We start from the raw sequence: 24,925 nt of genomic DNA, 5'->3' as shown, positions 1-24,925 counted from the left end.
TATATATATATATATATATATATATATATATATATATATATTATATAGTGTCGTATTTTAGACCACTCATCTGGGAAACAAAAACCAGTGCGACTTTGCAGCTAGCACCATTTTGAATCTGATTTATTGATTGTAGAGAAAATGAGGACTTATTAAAAAAAACATTAATCAATACTATTAACATTAATACATATTACTGTAATATTGGTACAGTGTTTAACTTCTAGGCTTTTTTAAAGATAATATACAGGTTCTAACTATTTAATAAAAACAATTGTTCTCAAAAAAAAAAAAAGATAATATATGGGTAAAATTCAAAAATAATTTAACAATCAGTATTGTCCCACATAGTTATTTTTTATTTGGTGACTTTCATGTATAATAGAGAGCTGCAGTGTATTTTTGTAGGCCAGACCGGAAGTTAGCATCACTCTGGTTCCCTCAAAAAAAAAAAAAAAAAGGGTTTTCCATTGACCTTTGGATTATTGCAGAAAAAATAAGCTCTGTCACCAACAAAAGTTTATGCCTCTTACACTCTCTTAAACTCATTCAAACAATCCAGTGATTTCAGGATGATAAACTTGGAAGGAAGTGCAAAACTTGAACAAAAACTCAGGTTTTGCCTACAAAAATACATCATCCCTGCAGTGTGGTTATGCACAGTCAGTCAAATAACAGATATATAATATATATAAATATATAAACTATCAAGCCATGTATATTAAGTTGTGCATTGTGAATGATCCGTTCTGTCCTTCACTGGTCTGATAAACCATGTCTGTGGGTTTAATCCATGCTTTAGGGTCTTCCCTTAAGGCAGTTATTTTCTCATCATGATGTCCCCTCCTCCCACTGTCTGGTGACACTCTATGATGAGTCGTACGGGCGGCAGGCCTCCTCCTCTCTGCCCACACTGCACTCCTGGTACTCTTTCAAACTGGCTGGGCTCCCAGAGAGGTCAGATCACCCAATCCAAGGTATTAAGCATTCCCTTGACTCCAGATGGGTTTTAATGCAATTCAGTCTGCGTTTTGAATTAATCTCGGAAAACATCCCTGTAAATCATTATGGATATCAGTTATATTAACACATTGGCTTTTATTGTCCAGCGTCTTCATTTATTTTTTTATTTGAGCATAGACAGAAAATTACTGCGGCAAATGTGAATGAGAAATTGATGTCTATTATTTGCCAGTGGGTGATTTAAATGAATAGTTCACTCAAAAATTAAAATCGTCATCATTTACTCACTGTCATGTTGTTCCAAACCCATATGATTTCATTTCTATTTTAAGATTAAAAAAAGACAAAGAAATGAATGATTCTCACGATTCATATTAGCCTATAGCTTTGTGTGAGGAAAACATGGTGAATCACTCTGTTCTCGTGAAATCTTATTAGAAATGTAACAATGTCTGGCTGATAAACAAATATTTTTTAGTCAGAGTTTGTTTGACTCAAATTAATAAATCTATTGAATCTAGTGATTCGTTAATGAATCAAATTGGTCAAGTTTAAGTTGTTGGTTTGATACTGTTTCAGTGATTAACAGCTCAATTTTTTGTTAACTATTCATTTAACGCTAATAAATTTTTTTTCAGTGTAAAAATATTACAAGTAAGCCATTCATAGGCTGATTTTGGTATGTTCTTTTATAGTTTTATTAATATTTAGAAGGAATTCTAGTAATTCTAGTGCTTCAGCACAATTTTTAATTTTCTAATTTTCATTTAAAGTTTTTCATCTAATATTTACAGCTGTATTTAAAATTAACACAAATATTTTAATAGTTTTTGTTAATGATAATAACCCTGTTCCCTCTGTGGTCTTTTCAGTGTTGCACTTTACTGTTGCAATGGTAGTGGCACAGAAACTCCACACAGTCTATTTGAACATGTTTCTCTTGTGATGTCTCTCTTTTTTTCTCTCTGCCTCCCTCTGTTTCTTACACACAGGCCCTCCTACTAATTTTGGCTTGGCAGAGTCTTGGCGGGCTCATATGGAACAACAGCGGGCAGTTGTGCCCGCACTAAGCGAGTATAGGGCTTCATACCCTCTGCACCCCATCAGCGCCTTCTGTTATTCTCACCACGTCAGCATGCCCAAGCGCTTCTCCAGCAGTCAGCACCCTGCCAAGCACAGCAACGAGGACCTGGCACTGAAACCCAGACCCTGCAGGCAGGTCTCCACTAATCCAGCCAGCCTGCTGTGACCCTTACCCGTTGTCTCACCACCTTCAGCCCTCCAGTACCACACAGACTGGCCTCAGCCTGGGGAGAGGGCTTGGAATACCTTGTTTTACTGATCAATGGCACTTAAAACAAAAGGAACAGGAGCATTCCACTGTGTTTGCAGAAAGTCAAATAAAAGATATACACTGCAATGTGGTCCAACAGTCTGATATCACTAGTCCAAATACTTTTAGCATTTAATGCATTAGTTTTATATTACATTATATTATCAGCACTTTATTTAAAGTGAAAAGCAGCAACTGACAGCAGTACTTGAGCTGCATGAACTCCACAAGTGTGTATAAAACCTGATGATCATGTTGTCCAGCATGATTTGAGATGACCCAAGGAGCTCTTCTGAGTTCACATGGTCTCAAACTTTTGAACCCCACTGAAATAATAATGGTCTATCAATATTTGAGCTTTACAGGTATTTCCATCTGTCAGACTGTGTTCTTTGTTGGTGTTTATTTGCGGGTTACATTAGTGAGTGAGAGAGAGAACGGTGTTAACCAAAACAACAACAAAAAACCTGCACATTTTTTTAGGATATGTCAATGCTTCATTATTGCACTAAAATCGCATTGAATCAACAGTTCATTTGGACCACAGTGCTAGTTCAGATAGCCGAGTCATTCATCGACATACTCTAAGGGCACTTTCATAACTCCCATCCCATTAAGTGTTGAATTATGTTGAATCAAAGTGTTTAATTACAAGGAATTGGACACTATATTTTACGTCCAACCATCTGTTCACACTTCTCCTGCTGTGTAGGTTTTATCCCACGGTGTTCTTCTGCTAGCCTTTGGAACATTCCAGCTATGTGTCTTTGCATTTGTGTCACTGACTTTTTGTGTGGTGAATTAGTTCTTTTGCGATTCCATCAGACCTTGAGATCTCCCCCACATGATGGTGCTAGAGTTACACATGGAGAGAAATGATACGTCACAGGGAATTGCATCACAGCACACACTCCTCTGCATGCCTGCTTTCTTTGATCACATATGCATAAGCGATTGTCACGGTGATTGTATTGTATACTTTCATTAACATAAATTGATTATGTGATTGCTTTGCTTTTGACAGCATAATTGCATTTAAATTTAATTAAGATCCTGGTCACACAAACGCCTCTTGCTGCAATGCAAACACACATTTTGTCAGACCTCATTATATATTGAAGTCTAACACAAGAACCAAGACTCACTTATAATAGATGAGAGAATTTTATTCCCAGTTCTCCAGAAGATAGAAAGAAAAGTGCATGAACAGGCAAAGCATTAGATTCTTCTTTCCTTATCCCCATTAAGCCATTAGTTCTCTCTGTATTGTTTAATGGAATACACAAAGAGAAGAAATGTTTCTTCTAGGCTCCCCAAAGTGCTCATGTGATGTTAAACTGTCTTTGCAGAGAACCACACAGTGTTAACATAAAATGCTTGATGAAATAAGAGAAGCTTCACAAGTAAAACCATTGACCTGAAAGGAAATGCATTCTTGTGGCAAGATGACAAAATTTGTGGAAATGTCATGAAAATAATACAACAAACATTAACATTTTATATAAAAATGTGCTGCTATCATGTACGATTCAATTGTGTGATATGCAGAGAAACAACTGCAAAAATGCAAAAAGGAAAAAAAAAAAAAAAAAAAGAATATAATTAGAGAGCATACATAAATTGTACTAATGGCAGCCATTCATGTTGTTTATGATGCCAGCTCCGCAACTGCAGTTCGGCTTTATTCTACACACAGTATTGGTTAACATTATCCACACAGTGTTTCAAAAAACGGTATATTTACTGAAACATTTTAAGCACTTGCACAAGACATTTCCAGGATTAAAAGGTTGATTTAGACCAGGGGTGCCCAAACTCGGTCCTGGAGGGCCGGTGTCCTGCAGAGTTTAGCTCCAACCCCAATTAGACACACCTGAACAAGCTAATCAAGCTCTTACTAGGCATGCTAGAAACTTCCCGGCAGGTGTGTTGAGGCAAGTTGGAGCTAAACTCTGCAGGACACCGGCCCTCCAGGACCGAGTTTGGGCACCCCTGGCCTAAACAAACAAATAGCCTTCACTATGACAGCAGATTTATTTATCAGTAATGCTGTGTAATTGTGATCTAGCTGTACAATAATTGGATGTAATAGCCTTGATATTTTATCTCAATTGCCACTAATTAAGAAAAGGTACATTCCTTGAACATGTGCATAATATGGTCTTGAGTGTTTGTTCTTACCAGACAACCTTTTTCTTGAAAGATCTGACCTTTTTTAAACACAAGTTTGTTGAGTGGTCTTGTCGGGTAGCACAAGGACGAACGGAAACAAAATACCTTTAGCCGGAGATAGCACTTTCAAATCCTGTGCAACAAAGCTTGGCGATACCTCATCTGCAAGGAACCTCAAGGTAAATTGACGGCTCACACAGTAGATAATATTGTCCATAGTCACACATTGAAAGGCTGTGCAATGTGGGAGGCGTATTGAAGAGCATTCGTACCATAGTCGGGCCACTGCGTGAAAACGATACACGCTGATGCCCAGGGGACTGACGTCAAAACGATACAGGAAGTTCCTCACCGCCACTATTTCTGTGGTCTTGTCCTTACTGCCCACAATCATGCTCTCTCGCCACGTGTTGGTCTTGGGATTATAGCGCAAGAGGGTGTATCTCAACGTGCCCCCTGCAACAAACAGTTCACCATTGCAGGCTGTGGCCTTGTGAGCTACGGCGAATGTCTCATTAGGAAGAGGTGCCACAAAGGTCCATCGGTTTGTCCTGGGGTCATAGCGCTCAACCGTTGACAGGCATTCGCCTCCAATGGCATAAAGATGGCCCTGCAGAGCCACGAGTTTGCAGTGAGGCCTTCCCTCATTCATGGGGCTTATTTCACTCCAAATTGAAGTCATTGGGTTGTAACAGTACACTTTCTTTGAAGGGGTCGCTTCACGGTCTGAGCCTTGGAAACCCACAGCGATAAATAGATAATTATCCATGGTGCACATGGCACAACCTTTAGATAACACTTCCTGAGGAATGTGGGAGTGAAGGTGCCATGTGTCCTTATAATCATCGTAGTAATAAATACTGGACGACTTAACTGATTCAGACTCTAAATACATAGACTGTGACGGACGTCTACTCCAATCCGGGGAATCCATATCTGCGACCACTAACCACTTCCTTCCTCTCATGCGTTGTGTTTGGATGTGATCACGCTCCCCTGCTTTCAGCCTGCCAAAGAGGCCTGGGTCTCTGAGGACCTGAAGGTAATTATCAGACATGACACGGAGAGCAGCTTGCTGAAGGGCAGTGTGACCGTGTTTTTTAGCAAGTGTTAAAGCCTCCAAGCAGTTGCCTAAATCGAGCTTCCCTGCTAGACTCTCGAGTTCTGCATTCCTCATGTTCTCTGGAAAGTGTAAGAATTTTGCTCCGGCGACAGTTTTGACTTGTGGTTCCTCCGGCGCATCCAGGTTTGCTATATCAGAGTCTAATGGGCTTGAAGGGATGTCATTGGGTTGTGCTGGAGAACAGCTGCGAGGTGTTAAAGCCCTCTGTGTAGGCAAGGGGATTGGAAGCTCTGAGTCACTAGCAGCAGTAAGATAGCTGTCCTGACGGATGACTACTTGCCTGCTGTACCTCACATTCTCCGGTTTACGAGGGAGGCCTCCCGCTAACGAGGGAGGCTCGTTAGTAATTCGTGGAGCAATTTCAAGATCTCTAATTATGAAACTAGAAGGCTGTGGACTTGGCGTTCGGGAGCAGTCTTTAAAACCGGGTAAATCCAATGATTGTGAAGTGCTGTTTTCGTTTTGACCATAGACCGAACTGACAGACCGGGTGGGGCTTAAATCTGAGATGAAATGAGATGAGGACTCCACGTAGTACTCATAGATCTTTCCATGGATGCCCGTTCTACAATTCCCTGGCCCATCCAAGATAAGGTCAGCATTCTCTACTTTGATTTCTGCCTTTGACTGAAAACTCGAGAACATGCCCTGGTGACCAACGTCCTGCCTCAGCTGCCTGCCGACACCCGTGCTACCTTCCAGCTTCTTCATTAGAACTGGAGATCGGCGACCACTTGGACTTCCTGGACCTGTTTCGGTCACACCAGGAAGTTGTAAGGTCAACTTTGGTTTGCCACTCTTTGCCTCAGTTATATCCTCAATTACGTTGCTTTTACCTGCAGGCTCCTCCTTTACACAACTGTCCAAGCCCATAGTCTCAGGCTGACCCCTTTTCAAGGCAGAATTGGCATTTTTAAGGCTTTCTTCCAAGGGTTTCTCTGAAGATTCTTGAAAATGATTTTCCCTGTCAGACTCCTCCTTTGCAGCTTTGCTCTGTGGTTCTTGCTCAGTATTACAGGCACTGTAGCTTCCTCGGGTTGCTTGCACACCCCTTTGTTGAATTCTTTCACTTCCCCGCCGTCTGTTTCGTGCCCTGGAGTTGTAGAATCTGAAAACCAAAGAGACAAATAACATGGTGGCCACGGATAGAGTCAGTTTGCCCAGGAGCTGCATGTCAAAGTGCATTCCAAGCAATTCTGCAATTGGCATCTCTGTAGCGAAATCTATGGTGGTCCTCTGGACATTGGATTTTTATTTTACTTCCCTAACGTATTCCAGCCTGTGTAGTTTGTAGTTTAGTATCTGCAAGCAGAAGCACACTGTCAGCTGTCTCTTCTCCCACAGGATGACTAAAAACCTGATATGTACAACAAGAGCATTTGCATCCTGTGTTCTCTGAGGGCGGGGACCAGTATCATTCCACCTGGTGCAGGTGATCGCTATGAAAACAAATGACACCGGGGCTTATGAAGGCTTATCTAACCCTTTAGTTTCCTTGAAGAACTAACATTTTATTGACGTATATTTATTGATATATAACTAAAATTTTTAGCAAGTTAGCTTACATACAGGTGACATTTTGTCCAGTGCAGACAAAGCATAACCTAACAAAACAAAACAAGACAGGCAAATTAGATTGCGAATTAAGTGATGACTATGTGTTTATGCCATCTTGTTTTAACTGATGATAAGTCTATTTAACTATGAAAATATCTAACATACCCTGGCTATTGCAAACACAACTGGTGAGAATGGTGAAAGTAATTTACTTAAGAGGTGGAGATGGCTGATAGACTATATCAATTACAAACATAAGACTATATGACCAGGATGCTGCTGTTTGCTCAAACAGGATCAAAGTTCTTTCCCATGAACGCATGACAACAGTGTTGCTGATTAGCAAGGCTTTGAGAGATGATATGAGGTAGCTTTGCATTTTCCAAAGGCATTATTTGCATACCCTTAAAAAAAGAACACTGTTTTAAATGTAAGATGTCATAACCTGTAAGGCTAACAACTGTAATATGATCGACTTACCATCAGAGAAAATGATCAGAACACCCATAAACACTGTGCTAGACTGAATGGTGTCCTTTTTTGACACAGACATTGTTTTGCAATGTGATAGCCGTCTTGTAGCTGCACTGAGGAAACCTAAACCATCAAGCATGCTTACTCCTGAATAATTGACAGATGTGTCACAAAGGTTTACTACCCCTCTGCCCCTCCTATCATGTGTCAAGTGAAGAGTTTGGATTTGGAGAAACAATGCATTTGGCAACATGCTGTGGAAAAAGAATTGTGAAATTCATAATAGACTGAAACTCATGGTGAGTGTCAAAGTAACAAGTTAATGTCAGAACAAATTAATCCAGATGGACTTTAGCTTTGCTATGCCAAAAATCACTTGACACTCAAGTGAGCTACTTTCTTTGCTTTCTACAGCACAACTAAAGCAACCTAAGCATATTTATAGATATTATAGACTATGCCAAGAGCTCCGTAATGGATTCCTGGAAATGTAATTTTCCAGGGGATCCAAAAAAAGTAAATCACCACTATTGCCTTCTGATAAGATAACAGGCTATTTTGGCACTTATATAATTAGGTTTTCTACACTTCGGGTTACTGATCACTGGTAAAATCTGCAAGCACACTTTATTATTAAAGTCATTAAATGAGTATATTAAGAGTGAAATCTGAAAACACTTTAAAATGTCATGTGATAGATGTTTAAACACTGATTTAACTTTCAAGTGATAATTTTGTAAACAATTAATGAAAGCATGGGGATGAGTTTTCATGCAGAATAGAAATATTAAAACAGTTTATACACTTTACATTACTGTAACTGACATATTAATTTTTTAATTTTTTTTATTTAACCAAGACCCAGAAAATCTTGAAGACCATAATTTTAAATGTAAATGACATAATCAGTATTTTTATTTTTTTTTACCAGTTCATAATTGCTCATATGTTTTCCTTTGAGTATGTGAAGTGTGAAATAGCAAGGGGCCTATCTCCCTGATTTTATTAAGCCCATAAAACCACATCTCCCACCTAGGCTTTAGACCCAATCCTTTAATACATGGTGTGTCTAGAAAAGCTTAAATTGCAATTCATGTGAATGTAAAAAAGAAAAGAGATTACTTTGCACGAGGACATCCAGAGTGAGCCAGGGTGGCAGAGGACAAACCTAAACAAGACCATCAAGTGCTAAGCTGCATTCATAACTGAAAAAATGTTCTCTAATGACTTCCATCCCATGAAGCATTACCGTAGGTAGAGGAAAAGATTTTGTTTTATAAAGGCAATCAAGATTATTTATCACTGCATGTTATACAAAAACACAGAAAAGAAAATATATTCCTCCGACTGTGATAACAGTTTGCTAGTTCTCCAGTGTGTTCAAAGAATATGAACAGTCGGTAAGCAACAACTTTAATCACAAAGAATGCACAAATTGAATTAATCGAATAGGGCAAGACATGTCCTTCCATCTTCCATTGTGGAATCACATACGGTGAAATCCCAGTTTAGTAAACATGCTTGAATTTTTGCTTTATTCATTACAAATGATAAATAACTTATAGTTTATTTCCAGGTTTAACTTAGATTTTTAGATTACAGATTTTTAGTGTGGTTACAGACTTTTGTACCTCACTATATTTCTATGACAAACACATAAGCATATAAATGTGTACATCTAAATTTCTGTAGTCTGTATATATTTGAATGAAAAATAGAACAGAATCCTTTTTTTTTATGGGCTCCCAAGCTGCAGAGAGGCACATTTAAAAGGTAACACTTTAGTATATGGACCAATTCTCACTATTAAGTTGATTATTAGCATGTCTGTTATTAACATATTGGCTGTTTATTAGTACTTATTAAGTACATATTCTGCATGACCATATTCTACATCCCTAATCATTCCCAATACCTAAACTTAACTAAACCGCTACCTTACTAACTATTAATAGGCAGCAAATTAGGAGTTTATTGAGGCAAAGGTCATAGTTAATGGTTTGTTTTTAGAGAGAATTTGACCTTAAAATAAAATGTGACCATTTCAAATGTGGGCTAACAAAATTAGCTAGTGTATATAGGGTAACATTAAACTGTTGGGGTGTTTCAGTGTGCTTGGGTACTTTCCTGATATATAGGTCCTGTCATCCACAATGCACCTGCTGAAAGCTCTTAGACAACAATGATTCTGGGAGATGTCCCTCCACTGCCACTAAACCTGAACCTGATATAACAGAGAAACACAGTAATTGAGATTTTTACCATTCACAAAAGCAGAGTTGAATTAGACATAGACCTCACTTACAACAATGATTATTATTTCATTATAGCACCACATAGTGTCAGAAAACAACTGCTAGAGCATGTATTTTGCTGCTGAGTATCAAAAGGACAATCACACACCAGTCATTTTAAGTTGATCATCTCCATTTTTAATACAGGTGGTATGAAACAAATGCAACAACCCTGTTTACACTTGGCTTCACTTGAACGTCCTTTGGGGATGGAGGGGTCGTAACGGTGGCTAACATGATCCTAGCAGTAACTGTTAGATTAGAGAGAAGGACTGTACACGATGCAGGTCACTGAATATGTGACAAAAACTTAAGGACAGATATGCGACAAACAGATGAGGAGGGGAAATCATCTTCGAACGTCACATGCACCAACAACCCCCGAGAAAAGCTGTCATCTTTCCTCTGCGGTTGAAAACAGTCACACAGATGTCATAGATACTGAGCACATGAAATCAGATCGTAGAAAGGCCACTGATTTCACCTTTTTCTAAAAGCCTGGGTTGGATTTCAGTAGAGGATGACCAGACGCACGTAATAAAGCCATTATCTGCTATATCCCCCTTGCATCATCCCCCCCGAAACTCTATTAATCATTTTTTTTTGTTTTCTGCTCTTCTATACTTTTCATTATTTACAGGGATGTACACAAAATACACTTAAAAAGAGGATCTTCCATTTCTTTGCAATAAAATGTCACAGGACGTTTAGTATTGTCTCTTTTTTTTTGTTACATTCCAGCCATGAGCCATTCAAGAAAAGGAAATGGACAAATACTGTGATCAAAAAAACACAAATGGCGTGGTCCTTAAAAAGGGGGCGTGTTTGAGTCCTGTTTGTGCCAGTGTGCAGTAATTCTAATGGAGGCAACTCAAGGGCGGCTAGTTGGAGTTGAAGTGACAGTCAGCATTGTCAGTGACTCACAATTCCTTTGTCTTTTCTCCACACTCCAGTGTAGGACATTTCTGTTCATCTCGAACACCAAGTGCCTTTTAGATTTTCTGAATGACAGGTCTCCGTTGATTGACAGGCAAGTTTAACAAAAAAATACAATAAAATACAGTGTCTGTGTGGTGGGGCAGACAATAAGAAAGTGATTGTTCTCATATTTAGCGTGTTATTTTCATTTAATCTTATTTTTTAATCAGCGATATTATCATCATCTCCATCTGGATCTTTTTGTGCGTGTGTGATTTCACAAAAAAGGGTGGTGCGCCCCCTGTTGGGGGTTCAGGTTCTCCCACAGATGAAAGCAAGGTAGGTTTAGTCACGGTCTGGAGACGGCTTGTGTGCGTGTGTGTGTGTGTGTGTGAGTGTGTGTGGGCCTGACTGGAGAGGAGGTGTGTTTATGTGCAGCTGAATCGAGGATATTCACGTCAGTTCAACAGTCACTGTGAAAATAAGTGGCAGGAATATCAGTCCAAGCTTGTGCAAACCAGGAGCTCCATCTGAAAGAGTAAATAAAAGTAATTAGTATTTGGCAAGAAGATGCTTGTCACATCTTGGTCGTAATCCAGTTTTGCTTATAGCCCTGTCTTAAAAGGATAGTTCACCCAAAAACGAAATGAAGTTCTGTCATCATTTACTCACACTAATGTCAATCTAAAAAATGTGTGCTGTTGTTTTCTGTGGAACTAAAAAGCAGTTCCTGGTGATCATGGGCTATCAAGCTCCAAAAATGACAAAATAAAGCACTACAAAAAAAAAAAAAAGTCCATATAATTAGTAGTTCATATGATTTGTTTGTCATATATTCCAAGAAACACGATAGCTTTGTGTGAGAAAGTTTATTCACTATTCACTCTAAAAAAACAAAAAATCATTATGCAGATCGCAGAATTAAATATTAAAATTGTTGGATGTCATAACATTTGATGTTATTGATGTCCAACCTGTGAAATATTTGATTTAAGAGCTGCAAAGTCATATGGACAACATTTATAGTTTTTTTTTTTGTTGTCACTGTAAATTGTCTGGAACACAGTGTTCCACAGAACAAAAACACATCACATGGATTTAGAACAACATGAGAGTAAATAATTGTTGAAGACTTTTTATTTTTGGGTCATCTATCTCAAACATAAAGGGTCTGGCTAATAAAGGAGCAAGCAGAGCTCCTTACTTTCTGCATGAGAGATTCATTCTCGCTGTAGTACTGTGGGCAAGAAAGCTGTATGAGCGAACTACTTTTCTCAGGTACTTTGCTGTAATCGTCTAATGCACTCTAAAAGGTTTGAACTAGCTGTACAGTGGTGCTGGATCACTGGGGCCACAACTTTCATGCATACTACACAATGTTCAATAAGCACTAAATGATGATGGCTGTCATAAGTATTATGAGCAATACTTCTTCAGTGCTGAAGTAATTTTATTACCATCGCTCTCATTTTCATTGACAAAACAAGTGGTAATATATAACATTATTTCTACTTTTATGGCTTATATGGGTGTTAGTGCTATAATTAATATAACATTAGTACCACTTTATACCCACAATATGAATAATTTTTTTTTCTTTTATGGTCAAAACTCAGTGGTTATGTTCAGAATGGAACACAAGGATACCACAGCACAGTATACTGTCTAAAAAAAAATAGTATAATATATTTAAAATAGCACATTACATTGTTGTCACATGACCTCATGACCTGTCACATGTGTAATTACTTAATATTAATAATTACTATTTTATAAATAAAATATTAAAATGTATATTTATGATTTTTTTTAATATCCAATTTTGTGTAAAAACATTTTTACATCAGTTCAATCACTTAGTACTGAAAATCAAAAAGGAGATAACACATTGCAGCGTGGCGTACAGTATTTCACACATTGTGCTCGGGATGCACAATGTATAATTTAGCAAATGCATTTGGCCATCCATACAGAAATTAAATATTATAAAATATGTATGTAGAGTACTATAGTTGTTTGGAATTCTGAACATAACCAGCCATTTTAAACTAAGGATCCAGCAGAAGAATAATAGACTTCAGGCCATTTGTGAGCACTAAAGTCTTTAGGGTGCTATTTTGTGAGTCGAGAGGGTGTTTGAGATTCAGACACATGTCAGACATAGTGACCTCCTGAGGCCTTGTTCTACAAGCCATTTGACTTTGCATATGAGGGGCATCTGAAGCTCGACTCAAGATCAGCGGTCACATTGACCTGATTCTGTCCTTGCTCTCACACACCTGCCCTGCCGTATTTGCATATTCAAATTTACATCCGTAGATGCGGTGGTGCACAGAAAAGAGAGGGGTTTTGGGTGAGGTGAAAGAGAGAGAATTAAAAAAAAGAATAAGAGAAAAACATAAGAAATAAAAAAAGGCAGAGGCCTCCTTCCGCCCTTCTGCCTGACAGTTCTTCATATTTACATATGAGACTCTAAGAAACTGTAAATGAGCCAGCACTGAATGTATAAAACAACCGTAATCCATCACTGAATTATATTTGCTGTGGACGCGCTGGTGCATTGGTAAGTGATGGCCCATTTCTAGATTCTAAATGGTGAAAGCAGCAAGTCTTCGGAAGACACAAGGCCTCTTGAGAGGAGGAGAGGATGGAGGGAGACCAAAGACAATAAAAACACAGTATGTAGTAATTTAGCAAACTACAATTTAGCAATTTCACAATTATATCATGTGTAGGAAGCAAACACTGCTTTTGAAACATATAGCATTACAAGAGACCAGTTCCACACATTGTACTGCATTTATATATAGTATACTCTATAGAATATGTAATTCTATCAATGGTGTCTAGTTATCATCTTGGAAATTAATATGGTGATTTGGCATCCAATTTGGCATAAAAGGGGCTTAACTTTTGGCAAATAATCAGTCAAGGTGACACTAGAGGTTGTTCATTTCTTACCCTTTACTTATTGCATTTTAAAACTAACAATGCATTTTCTTGCAATGCTTTCAATACATACATTATATATATATACAAGTATGCAATAGAGTTGTCACATGACCTATGCTGCATGTTGTACTTATTGCTTGTTTGTTGCTTATTTAATTCAGCAAGTGATTATCTCAGAAATAAATACAGTTATTTGGAAAATCTAATCCAATTTTAGAAAAAAAATGTTTTGGCAAATATTCAGTCAATGAGATATTGCTATTGGTTCATGTGTCATTCTCGGAATGGAAGATTATGTTGAGTGCAATGCATTTTGGGATAGTATTCCGACCTTGCTGCATTCTCTGTCATTTTTAAAAACTTCAGTTGTGCAATTATAGCACCCGTAGGAAGAAAACACTGCAGAACGGCTCTCTTGTAATTCTTAATTCATCACGGATTCTTCTCAAACAAGAGGCAGCAAAAAGTTCACACAGTCAAGGAATCTAATCATTGAGGCGCTCAAATACTTACTGTTCGGATTCTGTGTGTTTTTCAACATACTTGGGTTTTCTGCAGAACAGAGAAGAGGAAGGGGAGTTGAAGATTAAGAGGTGGAGAGGGAGAGAGAAGAGTGTATTAATAGATAATACAAGGATGAAGGATAATATGAAGGATGAAAACCACGAGTCTCTTAGAGACAAGACTAGAATACCACTGAAGAGCTATCAGCAGCCAAAGTTCATAAGTTCACTCCTATTCTTGGCAGGCTTCCATGTAAAATCCACCAAAGACTGTAACCTTTTGAACTTTGAGCTCTCTATGATAGCACAGATGAGCAAACTCCAAAAAATCCCAAAATCTTTTCCAAGAATACTCAACCGCCCCCTCGACCGATACTGTAGCAGCAAAAATCTATTAACAAGATCTGACACTGCAAGCTTCCTTTCTCCTAAATGCTCATCTTTGTTTTTTAATACAGCTGATGGGCTCTAATGAATGGCTATTGAAACCGGTCAATAGTAGCCCAATTCAAATGCTCTTAATCGCCGTTCTCCTCTCTGTGCCACCCGTGTTCAGACTCAAAATCACAAGGATGTTTTGAATGAGGTGTATGATGATGCGGGCCACACTAGGCTGTTAAATAGATATTAACGCTCCTCCACATGAATCATTCCTGAGGTGTCGTCCTCCCCAAAAAAACACTTTTCACCAAATGGCCTCCTGTACTCCGCCCAACAATTTGTAGATGGGTAAGAAGAATAGGCCTGAAGAATAGGAGTGATGGATGGTTTGTCCTTACTTTCAGCATAGTTTTGAAAGTGGACAATTGTGTCACAATGAAAAGAGATGCATTAAAGCATCATGGTCCATACAACTCACCCATAAACACTGATCAATTGAGTAGCTATTCACTGAAAATCTTGACATCCGCCTGCACATTTAAATAATTTCTTTTGAGGCTTCTTCTCAATTAATTGGTTGATTCAGTTCACAAAACCAGTATAAACTCACTAATTAAATGTTCTGGTTGCAGTGGTTGACAGTTCACTCAAGGAGAAGCTATTGTATGATATAGATGATGGACAACTTTATGGACAACTCTAGCTCTGCCACTGTTTGGAACGACACGAGGGTGGTGACAGAATTTTGTGTGCCCTATCCCTTAGCAAAAGTCGTATGTGTGTTGTACATGATCATGCATTGCTTTGAGAAGTAAGAAGCAATTGTTTTTGCATATGGTTGAATCTACAACAAACTACTGATTCAGTTGATCATGGGTGCAATTGTATGTTCACGCCTGATGGTGAACCGTATTCAGCTTTTTGTCCTCAGCCTTGGCTGTCATTCAGATTATCCAGAGTTGCACCGACTGCCCTTCATCTTCCAAAGCACATCTTTGATTAGATCTGTGCTCACGCTATAGGCAGATCTCTCATAAACCCTGACAGCCTCGAAAGCTCAGGGGGGAAATTAGTCCAGGGGCGGCAAAACACACACACACGCAACAGCGTCAGCAAGCAATCTCTTTCTAACATCAATGAAAACAAAGCCAAGGCTTAGTGGGCACAGCATCTGTTTCAGCAGCAAAGGATGGCTAGACAAAACCACAGGGGAATGAAACCGTCACACAATCAAACTCAAAAAGGCAACTTTTCTTTTAACAAGATGTTGATGATTTCATATTTGTGCTAACAAAAAACAATATCCATTAAGGAAAGACATCTTTGACCCAAACATTCCAATATACTGCAGATTTGACGGTCATGTGTTAATGTAGCCATCTATCTTATGTCACAAATGTTCAGAATAAGCTGCATTTCCTGCTTAGTTTAAATAAATGTCTTTATATATAATATTAGGTTTTATTTTGCACTTTCTCATAAACTGACATGTTATTTTTGTTGACTAATTTTGGAGTAAACCTTATTAAAATTAATGACATGACGAAATACTGATTTAACGATATTGTCCTCAAAAGACAAAAAACAACTCCAATAGAATACAATAATAGAATGCGAAATAGAATTCAATAAACAAAGACCTTTAATTACTGCATTTCGAATAGAAATTGGAGTTACTGCTGGAGCTACTCACCAAAAACAATGAGGCGTATGTGTGTGTCAGTGGAGCCCAGTGGATTCTGGGCCGTGCAGCGGTACATGGAGCCATTCAGTTCTGCAGGCACTCGCTCCAACACCAGTTCCTTCCCATCTCTCTCGGCACTGCCGTCCAGCAGTCTGTCGCCTACCCGCGTCCAGGTGAACAGAGGCTCAGGAAACACCTCATTCTGGAAGTAGTGTGTACGCGCGTGTTTAGTACACAAGAATGTGTACATTAGGGGAAAAATTAGTTAGAAGCCCAAGATACAGAAAGTGACGTACAATGTATTGGTACTAAATCAGTTATTGACTTATATTTGATTTTTCAATTTATTGGATTTTAAATTGTGCATGATTTATCCTATATTAACATTTGCTGTCATCTAACGCTTACCGAAACGTAGTTTTATTTCTTCTTTCGAAAGATTATTTCTCAGAAAGTATATCCATTTTTAATACTACATCATAATGTTGTGATGTAATGCTTTATTTGACATTTATTTAGTTAAAATAATACCGAATTTATTTATCTATCAGAAATGTATCAGTTTAAATAATTATCAGCTTATCTGCATTGCCAGAATATTAATATCAGTGCATCTCTTAAAAATACAGTACAGTAAATAAAAAGGCATCTTAAGTCATTAAGAAACATGTTATATTATGAATAATATAAACCCATTTTTAAAGAGTCCTTTCTAAATAAAAAAAATAAATAAATAAAAAACCCACAATACCTTTCCGTTTGGAAGAAAGGACAGAAAATATGCAATGCAATATTATATGGAGACAATTAAAGCATTTCTTGTTATAGACTTTTCAAGGAAGAGGAATATAAGGAGTTTGATGGCCTTTAGGGGCGGCAATGAAAATACAACAACACAACAAACAGGTAGTCCACAAGAGGCAAAAGAATATCAAGTATTCTTATACGCTCCTTTACAGTGGTCCATGGTGTAGCATTGTCTGCAACTATGCCTGGAAGCCCACTAACACAATAAATAAGTTCATGCCTATTTGAACAAGTCCTTGCCTTTTAATACTTGTGAAAGCTCAGTATAATATCATTTGATTCTACACAAGAGGACAGGTGTGATGAAACCTAGAAATCTCAGTGCCTGAGCCAAGGCTACATCCCGATTCATTGTAGATCCAGTTTCCGGGCATGAGAGAGGATATCTTTCCCCTGCTGATCAAACCAATCTACCCATGTTCTAAGTGTGATAAGTGACTGGCTGGCACAATCCATCTAACTTCACAAAATCATGTGGCTTGTCTGGGTGACCTCTGATAACGGCTCATTGGAGAGTGTGGCTTGGCTGTGTGTAACTGGACTTCCACATTCACACCATGACAGCAGTGAAATGAGTTTGCACTTGCTGGTGGAATCAGGTCAGATCCAGATAAAAATATCCCCCATGGCACTAGCATGGTTAAAGTCAAGAAATGACAGTAAGACAAGCTCTTGGAGAGCATAAATGCTATGTACTCTATTCAAATACAAATTTTAATTTAGAAAGGAAGGAGACACCAATGTGACCCCATTGTTAGTGGTTTAACTAGAGTCTAAGTAAACCAAAGGGGATATTGAGTCTATTTTTTGGGACTGTTTGAATATCAGGGTAGTATTTAGTTTTCTGTGCTAACATTTATCTGATCTACATGTGAAACCCAAGGCCTTGGAGCAGCTAAGGATAAGGGAGATGTTCTTCCAAATAAAACTCCATTGTCTTTAAAATCCTCTGAAATCTTTTGTGTAAATATTAAGCTCCAAACTGGATTTATGTCCCCGTCAAGCCTGTTTATGGTGACCATTCTTCTATTATTTAAAGGTGTACTTCAAATATGCAAAATGTGGTTGAATAAACACACAGATCTGCCATGCACCAACCAACTCCCCTACTCAGGTAACTACATCTTAGTGCTTTTTCCATACAAAACCCAAAATGAAAGGACATTCTTAATGGAAAAAAATCCAGTTTTAGATGGTAGCTATGCTTTGAAACATGGGTTCTAGCTGGTCTGAATCAGCCCAGGCTGGTCAATAGCTGGTCTAACCTTACATTGATGAGTTTAGACTGAGATTGTTGCCCATCTAAATGGTCTACTAGCTTGTACCAGCTAATGACAAGTGTTAACCTGCAAATGACCAGTTTAGATCTGCAAATAACCAGTCTAAATCTGCTAAAGACCAGTATAGACCAGCTAATGACCAGTTTAGGCCTGGCACTGACTAGTTTGGACAAGCTAACTGCCTGGTTTAAGAACTCAGCCATACCTGGAATTTCCAGGAATAAAACATAACTACTGTAACACTCTTTTAAATTCAAGCCACAAACAAAATAGCTTCAAAGTAGATGTAGATTCAGTGATGATAGCATATCGGGTCTAATTTCTTTCCACCTAAATGCCGTTGACCAGACACATCTCTGAGTCGGCCCTATCACAAAGATTGGGCGGATCATCACCAAACCGTTCTGTGTTTATCTGCTGGGGAAGAATTTTTTTTTTTTTAGCTCTTGGCAGACGGTGATAGTTACACTGAGACAATCTTACTGCTTCACTAGGCTTGTGGAGCTGACGGACTATTGAAGCAAGTATAAATTTGGCGCAGTTGACAGTAAAGCGCTCCTAGCTAGCTCTGTGCTCGCACCTGTTTTGCTAGCTTGTCTGACAAGAACAAACGAAAGCAGCGAAATCCCTGAAAGCTGCAGTGAAATACATCAAAAACCAGCTGATTTGTTTTTTAATCAGATGCTCTTATGCCTTCTGGTGAGAATACCAAACAGAACACAAACACAAGTAAGAAGAGTTTTGCATTAACAAAAAGAGGCCTAATGCTATCATAATAACTCAATGCTAGCCTTATTTCTGGGGATAGTTCTTGTTAAGCATATATTTCATTAAAATTATTTTCTAGGTCAGTTTTAGTGTCCTGTTTCTAGCATTTTACTGGAAATCATCTTTTAAACAAGATACATACAAGACGCAAAACGGCAGTTATTAAGACTTAAGAACACGTTTTACCTTATACTGTTCTATAATTATACCACAACAAACTATACAAATTAAGTTTATTTATTTATTTTTTACTCATCCTAATTTATTAGTTTTTTTCTTATTACGCACAAATATAACAATCTAGTCAGGTTTTATGCTTAAAACAAGAAAAACGCTATTTGCCAACAAAGTAAGAAAAATAAACTAGAAATTGTAACTTGTTTTAAGGATTTTTTTTTTACATACTATATTATTCAGATAATTTTTTATTGGAAAACAATACCAAATTAAGAATTTTTTTTTGCAATGTTCTGAAACATAAATTATTTCCTTTAACAGCTAACAGCAGGCAAACCGGATAAACATCTAAATGGAACAAATGTGACCCATTTTTTCATTTAGCGATTTTATGGCAGTTTTTAATTTGAAGAGATTTATTAAATGCAACACCACATTGGTTTTGTTTGCTTTGTTCTGTGTTCATGGAAATTACACTGAAATATAGAGTGCTAACAATAGAGGAATCAATCGGGGGGAAAAAAAATAATCGCAACTTAAATGGCATTTCATCCAAAGAGCATTTTTGTCGCTCAGTCGGAGTGTCTGTAGACCATTTACAAATGCAATTTGATTCTTATATTAAACTCTTATCTTATCTCACCACCAATATATGTCTCGCACATCCTAATATCCTTGAGTGCTCAAGGTTTTTTTTTTGAGTTGCAGCCCTAAGTGCTTTTCAATAGGTAATTTTCAGAGTTTTTGTTCTCATGACCTTTGAAAACCCTCTATTTTGATTTCATAGCAACTTACATGATTCAACGGTTTGATTTTGTCAGATGCAGTGCACCCGTCCTTGGACAGGTTGAACCATTTGGATTGATAGCTCATGGATAGCAGTACCAGGTCAGAAGCTGACAGATACATGTGTTGTATTGCACACTCTGTAAGAATGGTCACTATAGCCGTATATCACACAGGCTTAACTGCACATGCGGGACAAACCTCCTCGTATCCAAAACTGAACTTGGCCCTGGTTTCGTAACCCCCATGGACTTACCACTGGAGATCCTACCTGGAAACCTTGGACGGTGATACGAACCGTATCCCCTACCTTTGCCCTGGCAGGGGTTATCAAAAGCTTGGGGCCTTTAGGAGCCACTATGGAAGGAAACAAGAGAAAACACTGTCAGTTTTTGCTGCGCAACATTAAAACTAGGAATGCACTAGAGCTGATACTCAGCTCCTGAATTCGTACTCGTACTCATTAAAATGCTCCGATACCAAAAGCCGATAGCACACAGTGTGTGAACAGTGCTGTGTCCAGACAAAGAAACACCGACAACAGAACAACAGAGAGCAGAATGGAGTTAGTAGAGATTAAGCAGGTCTATGAAGTACATGCATGTAATTAATACACAGCCTGTGTGAAATGTTCTAGGCTATATGTGTCTCTGTCATTCTGCACCAATACAAATGTGTGTGTGCGATGTGTATGCTTTGCTTGCTTTGGAATCGCAGCATGTTTCCGAAGACACAGCACGGTTCAGATGATAAAAAACGTGACTTATATTTCAGAAAATATGTTACACGATTTATGTATAACGAGTGGTTCCCTATATTATTACAGGAAAACGTCTTGTGATTACAGTACCGAGCTGCTGCAATGAAGCAGCTCTAATGCGCTATTAAATTAAAGATAAAATACCATTTAGAAATAAAAGAAACAGTAAAAGTAACAAAAGCTTATACAATACATTTTAATGGGCATAATTAAGTGTGAAAATAACTGAAGGAAATCTCTGTTTGCTAAATGAAGCCAGCTAACATGATTCATATTCTTTTGGTTTCTGTACCCAATACTTTCAAAATATCGTATCGGTAAGTACCAAAAAAAGTAACGGTATCAGACTCATTCTTGAAAGAGTGGAATTGGTGCATCCCTAATTAAAACAATACTAGTATACCAGCACAGTATTAACAGACCAAAGTCATGGCGTTTGACTTGGAGGTCAACTTGGAGATTCTCAGTTTCCTTTATTGAAACTGCTGAGGAGTATGTATTTCCCAAGAGGGACAAGGACCTAAATTGGGTAGACACTCATTACTGAAGAAGAAACAGAGCATGCAAGGCAAACGGTGGAGGAAGTAAGATAAGAGACACTTAGAGAAGTAATTCCCTTGTCTTGTGTGGACCGAATCTCCCAGATGGGTTTAATTTGGTCTCAGAGAATGGCTGGGATGTGATGAAGGAAAGGAAGGTTAAAATACCATATTTTGACCTTCTCAGGCACCGGGGATTTCTCTTGTGTACTCAGGGGGAAGATAAGAAAGTGATTTTGTACATGTCTGGAAAGTGAGACCATAAGTTTCTCAAGTGAAACTTCCTCTATTTGGCAATATGAGCTAGGCGCTTTATAGCAGCGGAGTCTGAGAGTGAAAAAGCCTCCGACTGGTCCTGTGTTAAGTGGTTCTGCATCGTTTACCATGATTACCAGGATCCACTCCACATAACCCTGAGAACCATAAAACAAGTTTTGTGAGCCATATATTTGCGCTAATACATAATTCCAGAGCGAAGCTTTGTAAATGTAGATTCGACTTGAAATTATTCAAAAATACAGCCTACTATGGCCTTTTTTCAACCCTCATTACGGCTAATGCTATGCTTTGGTTCCTACAACACAGAGATAATCCAACTACTGAGAACTATGTGAAACAATGGCTAATCATGCTTTTAGCCATCATTTAAGCCACAGAGTGTCCAGCAAAAGCTAATGAGCCATCAAGCCAGTCTTAGTCAGTTTAATGATTAACCCCTGGTGCCGCTTAATGGATTATGATTTCCGCTCTCACATTTGTAATGGGTCCTATGCATGTGTATTTCACACATAAATCAAGTTATGGCAGGACACTACACCGAATACACAGAAATCCTCTTTCGCCAGCTTTCTTATTATGGAAATTATTGGGGATATTAGCGGTCAGGCTTTGTGGAGTGGAGAAAGAGATGTGAAATACAATATACAAGAGAGATTAAGAGCTTGTCAAGGCATGAATCATGACTCAATGACTCCATCGACTTTCCCTAAGAAAACAGTTGAAAAACAAAAGGAGACCTTTGATGGGGCCTGTGTTCTGACAGAGCAATGGGCACTCAAAGGCTGACCCTGCCTTTTCCGTACCAAGTAGATGAATTAACAGATCAATACCGTGGATTGCCTAACCTAAGCCCTAACCTTACAAACAAAAATGGAGCTGACAAAAAAAAAATCACTGAGCTGTGACTTTTTCCTACCCGTGGTGCCAGGTAACTGTTCTGCCATAGCAATTGTTTTTTAAAGCATTTTGAACAGAATTAGCCTGAGAAAGGCTTATAAAAAGCTTCTTGTTGAAGAAAGGTGATGGCCAGATGTCTGGGACCAACTCCAGGAGGAGCATTTGGTGACCCATGTCGTTACCTTTGATTATGGCTGCAAGCACTGTAACTGATGAGCCACAGAGGCGTTGACTTTCAGACTTCACTAAGGGAGACATCTACAAAGTCTCAAACATTGTAATGCATAGAGTGAAAACATTTAAAGGTTAGTTCACCCAAAAATGAAAATTACCCCATGATTTACTTACCCTCAAGCCATCCTAGATGTATATGACTTTCTTCTTTCAGACGAATACATTCGGAGTTATATTAAAAAAAATCCTGGCTCTTCCAAGCTTTATAATGGGAGTGGATGGTAGCCCAAAATTTGAAGTCCAAAAAATTGAACCAATCCATTATAAAAGAAGTCCACACGGCTCCGGGGGGTTAATAAAGGCCTCCCGGAGCGAAATGATGCGTTTGTGTAAGAAAATATCCATACAACTGTATAAACCTTAATCTCTAACTTCTGCTAACTGTCGTATGCGCGTTCACGAGAGAGTGGCGTCCAGCGGATGATGACGTAGGCGTAGTATAAACTCCAGTGAGAATATGCTAGTTTCGCGAGAAACAAGTTTTGTTTACAGCAAAGGAAAACCAGTGTCCTCTTGGCTTATATTGAAATTCTCCAACATTTTTCTTTACAAATCCTCGTTTTGTACTAGTAATTATTGACCGGTGTTATGTTTTGCTCTCTCCTCTGCGCTTCCATGTTCGTCACTTCCGCGTTCATCACCACGTTTGCCTACATGCTACGTCATCCGCTGGACGCCCCTCTCTCGTGAATGCGAGTACGACAGTTAGCGGAAGCTAGAGATAAAGGTTTATAAAGTTGTAAATATGGATATTTTTCTTACACAAACGCATCGCGTCGCTTCGGAAGGCCTTTATTAACCCCCCGGAGCCGTGTGAACTTCTTTTATAATGGATTGGTTCAATTTTTTGGACTTCAAATTTTGGGCTACCATCCACTCCCATTATAAAGCTTGGAAGAGCCAGGATTTTTTTTTAATATAACTCCGATTGTATTCGTCTGAAAGAAGAATGTCATATACACCTAGGATGGCTTGAAGGTGAGTAAATCATGGGGTAATTTTAATTTTTTGGGTGAACTATCCCTTTAACAGTGTTATTAAATTATTTGTGTTTCTTAAAAATGAACTTTTAGACGACTTTTTTGTCTTCATGCACAATTGTCAACTAGACCAGCATAAACCAGCCTAGACCAGCCTTAAAAGCCAGAAAAAAAACAGCCCAAGCTGGTTTATTTAGCAGAGCTTACACTGTCCAACCATGCTAAGTAATGACTCTGGACTTAATGTTATTTACCCAAGTACAACATGTTCCTGGATCAACATTCTTACCAGCCAACCAAAATCTACCATTAGGTTTACTTATGATTGCAAATGTTCTTCCAGGACCAACGAAGGATGTCGTCATGGATGATCATGTCGTATTTAACCCTGGATTTCTTCTCAGACTTGTTTGACCAAAACTTGCCAACTTTTCTCCTACTTCTTATGGTCCACTAAACCTCCAAGCCATTAATACCCCTGACAGAGAAATAAGGTTGTTTGAATGCGCACAGATTCATTCACACTCCCACACACAACCCACAACAAACATCTGCGTACTTATTATCAGTCTATTGGGTAGAGGAACTTGGCGTGCAGGCATAGATCATCTCTAGCCTCTGGATGGGAGAATATAACTCATTCCCCTTCTGTGTTTTGCTGAATCAGTAGCACCTTCACCCATGCAAATCCTCACTGCTGAGCCTGGCTCAGCTTTAATTATGGAGAGGCACTGACTGAATCACTGCATATTTGGATATGACTAACAGACAGCCAAGTCAGGGCAACAAGCCCAGCCGTGATGCTCTGAGGTGAGGACAGTATTCTGAGAACAACGCCTCCACGGACCAACCACATCCATTTAGACGCAGCGCAAGTCTCACCACATGAATATTCAGTGAATGTAATACAAATGTGAGTCGTTGTCAAGATGTTTCGGTCTCATGTGAAAATATTAAAAATTGTGAAAGATTTATGACTTGTGAATGCTCCTGTGACTTGCGTTTAATTTTCTGACCGAGTACAGGTTAGAAGTGGATCACCTGTACTAGTGGTGTCATGATAG

The 24,925-nt window shown here is 38.5% G+C and overlaps 3 protein-coding genes across 4 annotated transcripts in view; 1 reads left to right on the top strand and 2 right to left on the bottom strand.

The window, feature by feature from the left end:
* Positions 1-2,364, top strand: part of LOC107685630 (uncharacterized protein C1orf158-like) — a 6,030-nt gene extending 3,666 nt beyond the window's left edge. The window contains exons 3-4 of the mRNA XM_016482280.1: positions 803-977; positions 1,956-2,364. Of these exons, the coding sequence (XP_016337766.1) occupies positions 803-977; positions 1,956-2,212 (432 nt within the window). The 3' untranslated portion in view covers positions 2,213-2,364. The remainder of the gene's footprint in view (positions 1-802; positions 978-1,955) is intronic.
* Positions 2,365-4,351: 1,987 nt separating this feature from the next.
* Positions 4,352-6,918, bottom strand: LOC107685625 (kelch domain-containing protein 7A). The gene has a single exon (XM_016482273.1). It carries the CDS (start codon positions 6,798-6,800, stop codon positions 4,512-4,514), a length of 2,289 nt encoding a protein of 762 aa, XP_016337759.1. The 5' UTR covers positions 6,801-6,918; the 3' UTR covers positions 4,352-4,511.
* Positions 6,919-11,090: 4,172 nt separating this feature from the next.
* Positions 11,091-24,925, bottom strand: part of LOC107685626 (immunoglobulin superfamily member 21-like) — a 268,079-nt gene continuing 254,244 nt past the window's right edge. The window contains exons 7-10 of one of the 2 annotated variants that reach the window (XM_016482274.1): positions 20,444-20,529; positions 16,364-16,556; positions 14,300-14,338; positions 11,091-11,364 (exon numbers count right to left, since the gene is read on the bottom strand). In XM_016482274.1, coding sequence (XP_016337760.1) covers positions 11,288-11,364; positions 14,300-14,338; positions 16,364-16,556; positions 20,444-20,529 — 395 coding nt within the window. In that variant the 3' untranslated portion in view covers positions 11,091-11,287. Of the gene's footprint in view, positions 11,365-14,299; positions 14,339-16,363; positions 16,557-20,428; positions 20,530-24,925 lie in introns of both variants that reach the window. The other variant, XM_016482276.1, reaches the window with a different exon arrangement.

Source organism: Sinocyclocheilus anshuiensis, unplaced genomic scaffold, assembly GCF_001515605.1.
Source record: "Sinocyclocheilus anshuiensis isolate Anshui unplaced genomic scaffold, SAMN03320099.WGS_v1.1 scaffold257, whole genome shotgun sequence".
NCBI lineage: Eukaryota > Metazoa > Chordata > Actinopteri > Cypriniformes > Cyprinidae > Sinocyclocheilus > Sinocyclocheilus anshuiensis.
The sequence above is the reverse complement of the archived record's forward strand: the minus strand, read 5'-3'. Positions and strand labels throughout refer to the sequence as shown.

Coding starts and splice junctions, on each gene's coding strand:
- LOC107685625 (XM_016482273.1), bottom strand. CDS start 6,800: ATGCCAATTGCAGAATTGCTTGGAATGCACTTTGACATGCAGCTCCTG.